The sequence below is a fragment of the Oncorhynchus clarkii genome, chromosome 30 (assembly GCF_045791955.1).
Source record: "Oncorhynchus clarkii lewisi isolate Uvic-CL-2024 chromosome 30, UVic_Ocla_1.0, whole genome shotgun sequence".
Lineage (NCBI taxonomy): Eukaryota > Metazoa > Chordata > Actinopteri > Salmoniformes > Salmonidae > Oncorhynchus > Oncorhynchus clarkii.
Genome location: NC_092176.1, coordinates 31,519,350 through 31,527,333, shown reverse-complemented (window position 1 = coordinate 31,527,333; position 7,984 = coordinate 31,519,350). Strand labels below are relative to the sequence as shown.

Below are 7,984 nucleotides of genomic sequence, written 5' to 3'. Positions count from 1 at the left end.
GGAGGGGAATGTGTTTGGCCTGACAGCACCTCAAGGTACTAGGACCTGGCCTACGCTGGGTTGGGTTCACAGTAAGACATGTCTATCTCAATGCTTCACATTTTATTGGGTTTCATACCATTATGTTTTAGTTGTTTTAAATGTTTTAGATTTGTACAATTGTTAAATGGGTTGGGACCATGTATAAAATGCACTACAACAAACTTCAAATGTGAACGTGTACTGTTTGGTTGCTAGTGAGATTGTTTGAGGTTGTGTTATGCTGTGTGCATTCTTCATGCATTTTGCTGTTTGCTTGTCCGCAGTTGGTGACCACTAATGAAGACTAGACCAAAGACCATGATCTAATACAAGACCTTCAGTATGTGTCATCCAGAGGAGGCTGGTGGGATATGAGCTATAGGAGCGTGGGCTCCTTGTAATGGCTGGAATGGCATCAATGGAATGGTACCAAACACATCAAACATATAGAAACCACGTTTGCCTACATTTCATTAATTCAATTTCAGCCATTACAATGAGTACCTCCTCCTCCTCCCACTGTTGCTCTTGGTCCTCCTCCCTTCAGGTCAAATACAGCCCTACCTCTATCTATTCCTCTACCTCTATATATACCTCTAACTATACATATACCTCTAACTCTACCTCTATATATATACCTCTAACTATACCCCTACCTCTATCTATAACTCTATCTAAACCTCTACCACCTCTACCACTATTTATACCTCTACATATACCTCTTCCTATATCTCTACCTGTACCTCTACCTCTATATACACCTCTAACTACTGTATACCTCTACCTCTATCTCTAACTATACCTCTACCTCTAATGATACATCTATCTCTACCTATACCTCTACCTCTATATATACCTCTAACTACTGTCTACCTATATCTCTACATATATCTATACCTCCAACTAGACCTATAACTCCTCCTCTATCTCTACCTCTATCTATACATTTAACTCTACCTCTACCTATACCTCTACCTTTAAATCTGACCAGCAGCATACCACCCTGCATACCACTCATGGTTTGCCTCTAAAGCTAAACAGGGTTGGTCCTGGATGGGATACCAGGTGGTGCTGGAGAGCCAGTAGGAGGCAATCTTTCTTCTGGTGTTGGAGGGCAGTAGTCTGATAAATGGGTGTTCTGACACTCTGTGGTCACTGAAGAGCCAATGGCACTTATTGTAGGAATGCTAACCCTAATATCCTGGCTAAATTACCAATCTGGTCGTCATCATCCACAGCTTCCAATTGGTTGTTGCTGTAAATGAGAATGTGTTCTCAGTAAACTTACCCGGTAAAATAAGTATTAAATAAGAAAACATCTACTTAGAACCAGACAGTGAAAAGTAAGTAGACTCCCCAGTCCCCACCATGTTAACAGTGAAATCATTATTCCCTATCCAAAACAAGGAGCAGGGGAGTGAACCAGGGCCTGTATGTCAGTAAGCAGAGCTCCAGAGTACAGCCCCTTCTCTACAGTATGTGACACCTGCGTAGATTAGCAGCACATAACCAGCCAGCATGAGCTCAGCCTCATGGCATTAAACCAGGGGACAGTTGGAATGCCACTGGCTTGGTGTTTAATGTCAGGAAGGAGGAGCAGGGAGTGGGAAGCCACTCTTTCCTCTAACCTGTCTGCCTACCTGCTCCCAGATGTCTATGTACTTTAGCCTAACCGATCAAGAATGGCATGACAACAATAGTCAGTAAAGTTGGCTAAAGCACATATGAGAAGAACCAGGGTGCTCTACCTAGCCAAGAATACATACCAATATTACAGTTGACCCCTGAACAGTTTCTGGACTAACCAATTGGCTGATAACTCTCCATCTCTGTTTTACTTTCTCTTCATTTTCTCTCTCCATCTAGCACAGATTTCAGCATAGACAGTCAGTATGTGTCTATCTTAACGGGTGCCTGTTGCTGCAGGGGGTTTAGTGGAACAAAACGGAAAGCAGCACGAGGAGGGAACCTTTTAGTAAACCACAAAAACAGCCTGTCTGTCTGTTCTCCAGCTGGAGCTCTATATTCCAGCCAACAGACACTTCTTCCCCACACTGGCCACATGATGCACCTGTAAAAAGAGGAGGTAAACAGACACATTTTTCTTCTTGGCACAAAGGAGCCGTTTCTCCACTCAGCCAACAACAGTAGCAGTGATCCTTTGTTTTCATTTCAACTTGATAGGTCTTGTTAAGATACTGTCTAATTTCCAAGAAAGATAGCTTATTCTCCTAAAGGCAATCGTATACGGCCCCATCTAAACTGGGTCAGGGAGCTTTCCAACAGTAATCAATGAAATGCTACTAGCCAAGGCAATTCTGTTTACCTAGCATATAATGCGAAATAGCCAGACTCTTTGATGTGGAACATTGTTTCGCGTCAGCTCAAGCCCACACCTCAACTACCTTTCCTGTGACCGCCTGGCCTGCTTTCCAAGTAACAAGCCCCAATCGTGACTCTAAATACCATTTCCTGTCATGTCAAGGTGTGTGTTTTACTGGAACAACGTGCTGATTACTCAGCGAGCTACACTCACTTTCCCTCTTGAAAAAGTTTGAATCTTTCCTTGATTTCATTTTTCTTTTGCAATAGCTACAGCGTCTGTGAAACCTGTCACTCAGGATGTACAAGTGTGAGTTGCTATTTCCTAAAAGCATTCAATCCCTGTCAGTTATAGATAGTGTTTGCAAGTTAACTACATGATTTCTTCACAAAATCCAGTTTTCACACTTTCCTGGACACACAATACTCCCCAGCCACACACATACGCACCACCAGCCCCTCGCTGACAGTGCAGAAATCATGCTCTAGAGACAAAAGAGAGGCCCGGGCCCAAGCCCCTTTCCCCCAGCCCTCTAACCCCCCAGCCCGCTGGCCCCCAGCCCTGGTTCCTGGCTCCGGCGGTTGTGCAAGCTGTCGCAGTAAGCAGCTGGTATATGGGATGGGAAAGTCTGAAAGTCTGTCTGAAAAAGCATGTATCTGAACTGCTATTGTGTTGCAACCGTGCTCCCTTACTCCCTCCCTCTACCATTCTTACCCTCTCCTTCTGTTACTCTCTCTCTCTGTCACCCCACCCCCTTCCCCTCTCTCTCTCTTTCTTGCTTTCTTTGCTGCAGCCTGGGGTTCTTTGTGCCACACTTCCTGCCTCAGCTATCTCTGTCCAATCAGAAGCCACTCTGCAGCAGGTTCATCCTATCAGATTCCACTCTATCAGAGACTGGGTTCAATGAGTGCAAACTGCTCATCCCTGGTGATGACTGCACAGGACAATAACTTTTGCACAGAACTTGAGTAAAGTTTAAAGCATTTATTAAGAAATTGTGTAAAATGCTTTTACAGTTTCATAACAAACAGAACAACGTTGCATGTGTTTTTGCATCATTTGACAGCAAAAATAATTAAGAAAATAATAATGTTTAGAAAATGAATGTTTGAGTTTCAATCCGAGCATTGCCCATTGGCTTTGGAAAAGTCCAATATTTTCCTTTCTCTTGTGTTATTCACCTTCTTTCACGTGTCTTTCTGCCACCACCTTACATCCAATCATGTTACACATTTTCACTCATCCGTTTCTTCTCCCTTATCTTTCTTTCTCTGGCCATCTCCTCCGTTCACCCCTTACCATTGGCCCTTGTCAGAGCAGCTATAGGATCATGATCTATGTACTGCAGAGTCCAGTCCAGTTCAACTCCTCACCCTGGTCCAGGCTTTAATGACATGACATGGGCCCAGTCCACATACACCTGAGCCAGTCCACATGTGAGCCCTGACCCCTCCACGGGGTAATCCAGAAACTGCACTGCCATCCCAGACTGCACATTAAGTCCTGGGTTACAGCCACAGCCGTGTATTCCAATAGGCAGACTTCAAACCCTGAGGTTCCGGTCATTTTATGCTCTCTTCATCATCAACAAATGAAGCATGCAGAGGGTTGGTTGTTCAGCGTTCAGGGAGAGTGATGGTGGGAACCCAGTCATACACACTGCGGCTCTCCTCACAAAACAGATGCAGTTTGTCCAGAGCAGGGTCTTTCCATGACTCAGCACCAGGGCTCTGTGAGAAAGAGAGATGATTAGAATCATGACAATGACATCAGGTAGACAGCTAAACTATATAATATCGAATTAGATTGAATGATTGACATTATGATTGCATTGACAGATTGCGTTGACAGCGCACAGGGCGACTGTTATACGCAATAACTATGCGCATGGGGAAAATATGCTGACTGGATGACTCGTGATCAAACCGGTAGATCAGGACGTACCGTGACAAGAATGCAATGTGCGTCCTTGGGTTCGCCGGCCTCTTCTGTGCCCACGAGTTCAGCCAGGCGCTCGATATCGTTAACGCGTACCACGTTTATGTCGTTATCGAAGCAGAAAGCCTGGATGAGGGTGAAGTGGATCTGGAGAGCGATGTCGCATTCGTACTCCTCGTCTGTCGCCAGAACGCAGAATGCCACATTGTCTGGATCACTGTTGGCATAAACAATATTAGCTGTTTAGAAGCCATGCAATTGTAGACTTGGCTATGTAGCATATCTGTGCATGAATAATTATTCTGCATGACATATAAAACAAAAGGAGTGTACTTACACATTCATAATTTTGGCAGACTCATAGACTCCAACGGTAAGGTAGTCCTGCTTCTTTGCAGACACCAACAACTCCTCCAGGGCTGTGCCTGCACTTTGCACTCTGAAGACGAAAAAAAGACACCGGTATTATTATAAAGTCATTACATAGTAAGTAACACATTATCAAACATTTCCGACTACAGTAGCCTAGGTTTGCATTCGTATTAAGAATGTTAAAATGTGTATTTACCTATCTGTGGCGTCGAGTGCGCTCTCCTGTCCAAAGATATCTTCTAGTTCCAGTGTCATGATTGTAATCCAAGTGTGTATCGGGATTGTTAAAGAATATACAGATATATACAGATTCGTTGTTCACCAGTAGTTCTTGCGTTATTCTGAGGTATGGCAGTGCTTCAATGCTTATATATCAGGTCAGCGGAATTTCTCGGCAAGAGGCGTGGTTTTCCCCTCCTGACTGTAGTGATGTGCTTTGGGTATGTGACGACTCCAACGTGTTACAGTAGCGTTTCTTGACGACCCCAAGTGGGGGTAGGATTACAAGAAATCTCCCCCACCTCACTCGTGGCTTGATGTCTACATCAGTACTGTGAAAAACTAAAAGTCCCCCTTTTCTGTCGATTTGAAAACAAATCACCACAAAGAGCAACTAGCCTCGAGGAGCTGTAACTGAACCAACCTTCTAACCTGTTATATTTTGTTGAGTTGTATAATTGTTATGCACTCCTTGGACATGTGTGCACTTTAGTGGCTCTTAGCCTCCACCTTGTTTTATATGTGCAATGTTTTTACTTATGCAAATGGTCATGGATGATTTTTTTAACGATTGCACTAAAGCCAAACGTTGTAAAGATGTTGATATAGGCTACTTACAGCAACTTCAAATATAAAAGGTATGCCATAACTAGTTCCACAAAGTTGTTCTTGGCTCCAAGACAAATCTTAGCAGTGGCGCTTACTGAAAAATAAACGTTTTTTTTCACTGGACAATGACAAGCCGAAGACAACAGCTTGCACCCGGCACACGCCTGTGTTTTGTTTCGCGTCTGAGGGAGCAAGCATATAATTGCCCTTCTTGGCGCGTGGCGATTTATCGCCAAGACAAAGGCGGCTCTGATAGAATAATAGGCGCGTGCCCCACCTGCCTCCTGTTCTTTCAAGATGAGGACCGGGGCTCGGTGGAGGCAGGGTGTGTGTGTGTTGTGTGTGTGGTGGGAGGCAACTGAAACCGATGCGGACAGATGCATGCGCTCATAAAGAGTGGTTCGCCCGCTTTTCACTTTTTATCATTCTGATTGATTGTTTGATTGATACGTTTTACCTATCCACACTCTTTTCAGTAATCTGTCAGAGCATGAATAAAGACTTGACAGACAAATCTCACTGGCTCGCCAAAGTTCAGCATTAATAGCATGCTTGAAATTTAAAGGTAATTTCCGACATATGCAGCATTTACCGTGAATGCAGTCTCCGCTAATGCGGGAACATTTCCTGTAAATGTTAATCACGCTACAAAGCTGATAATCAGCATTATGGATGGAATCGACCCCTAACTAGTAGCTCTGGCCTACCGCACACTGAAATTGGAATGCAATTTAGGGCTAATCCTATAGGGACTCCACTAGGACTATTTTTATGTTTTCTTTATAAATATTAATTTAGCCTAACCTATTCATAGAGTGCATCGTCAGTTGTCTCTGCGATTGCCTCCAAACGCTTAGTCTACCAGAGGCTACAGGCCTACGCACATTTAATCTGATTAGGCTTCTCAAACGCACACCAATAGAAAGTTAGATAATACATAGGATTCATTTATGGTTATTATAATAAAGTGTTATTATAACACAGTAACTATTATCAGATCTGATATACAATATAAGCTAACATGGGCAGGCCACCCTTTACACGGCGTTGGGTATTAGTCAAAGGATGCATAATGCTAAAACTGTGCAGAAGTCGCCCCTTGGTGGTAGTACATGAGAATGACCATTCCCCTATATAACCAGTCAAGATGACACTCCATTATAAGTCATATTCCTTACAGAAAGGGATAATCAGGTGCTGTTATTCTCTCTTTTGTTATGAGTGTTGAATCAATGATGCTACCACACACTATCCTTAATTCCCTCCATCCACCATTATACATCCTTTCATCCTTCCATCATAGATCCTTTCATCCCTCCATCCACCATCATAGATCCTTTCATCACTCCATCACCTTTCAAGTGAAGTAGCCTAAACATGTTGAAAATTGGGCCAGCTTTAGCAGTCCAAAATCTGTTTGTGCTCTTGCAATCCCTTGCTGACATGGTCAAACCAAACTTGAAAATGTTTGGCATGATGAATGGCAGCCGTTGACATGATAGCCTCAATATCAGTCTATTTGTTCGAAGAATTTCAACATGTATACTGTGTTTAAAAAATGGAATTGAATGTCTAACTTAAAAACATAGTTGGCCCAATAACTCTTATTTCCCAATTGACTAAAACAAAAATGGAACCATCAAATAATAACAATTTGTCAATGTCAATTCAAAGCCCTCATATTTGAGATTAGCAGCCCAAAAAGCAAATAGAAGCCAGGTGGTGATAGGTAGCCTGTTAAACATAACATCTCCTCCTGCCTCCACACCTGGTTCCAGGCATAAGCAGTCACTTATGGAGTTCAGTTGGCTTAATCTCAATTTACTATTGAGAGTAAGAAGAGTATACACCAGGTGCAATTTCAAAATGTGGTATTGCATCAGCAGTTATCTTGTCAGTAACTGAGTCAGTCAATTAGCCATTTCAGCTAACATTTTTTTGGGGGGGGATTGGTAGTTAGTCTAGCCAGCTATGTAAACTTGTAGTAATTATGTCCGAATAACATACGGCACATGCCCAGGGGCCCTGACTTCCAGAGGGCCCTCATTGATTTTGTTAAACATTCTCACACATATATTGGCATGAGTCATTACAAAATGTGTAGAATTTCAGGAAACTGGCTTTAAAACTGCAAAGCTTTCTCTAAACCCAGTGCCAGAATGAGTAGAATTGCAGGAAATTAACTGTAAAATGTACATTTCTCTCCACCGTTAAAGGGGGCCACTACATTTTTTTTTACTGAGAGGTGGGGTGGCTTGCATAAAAAAGGCAAGAGCCGGGGGACAGGACTCCGGTTCGTGTCCTCCTGTGGAAGAGATCCAACAAAATCAACTAGGCATTGGGGGAAGCCCCAAGACAAAATGTCTAACCTGTGGTAACCCAGTTCTCCCCTACAAAATGGCACACACAGGCTAAACAACGTTGCAGCACCACGGACAGAAGGCCTACCTGATCGGCAGTTTCAGCACCACTGCCACTGAACAGCGCCCTTCCGAACAGCAC

The 7,984-nt window shown here is 43.3% G+C and overlaps 1 protein-coding gene across 1 annotated transcript; it reads right to left on the bottom strand.

The window, feature by feature from the left end:
* Positions 1 to 3,313: 3,313 nt before the first annotated feature.
* LOC139389468 (growth arrest and DNA damage-inducible protein GADD45 gamma-like) lies at positions 3,314 to 5,100 on the bottom strand. Its single transcript, XM_071136252.1, has 4 exons — positions 4,851 to 5,100; positions 4,620 to 4,721; positions 4,289 to 4,499; positions 3,314 to 4,074 (listed from the first exon to the last, which is right to left on the bottom strand). Exons 1-4 carry the CDS (start codon positions 4,907 to 4,909, stop codon positions 3,961 to 3,963), a joined length of 486 nt encoding a protein of 161 aa, XP_070992353.1. The 5' UTR covers positions 4,910 to 5,100; the 3' UTR covers positions 3,314 to 3,960.
* Positions 5,101 to 7,984: the final 2,884 nt, after the last annotated feature.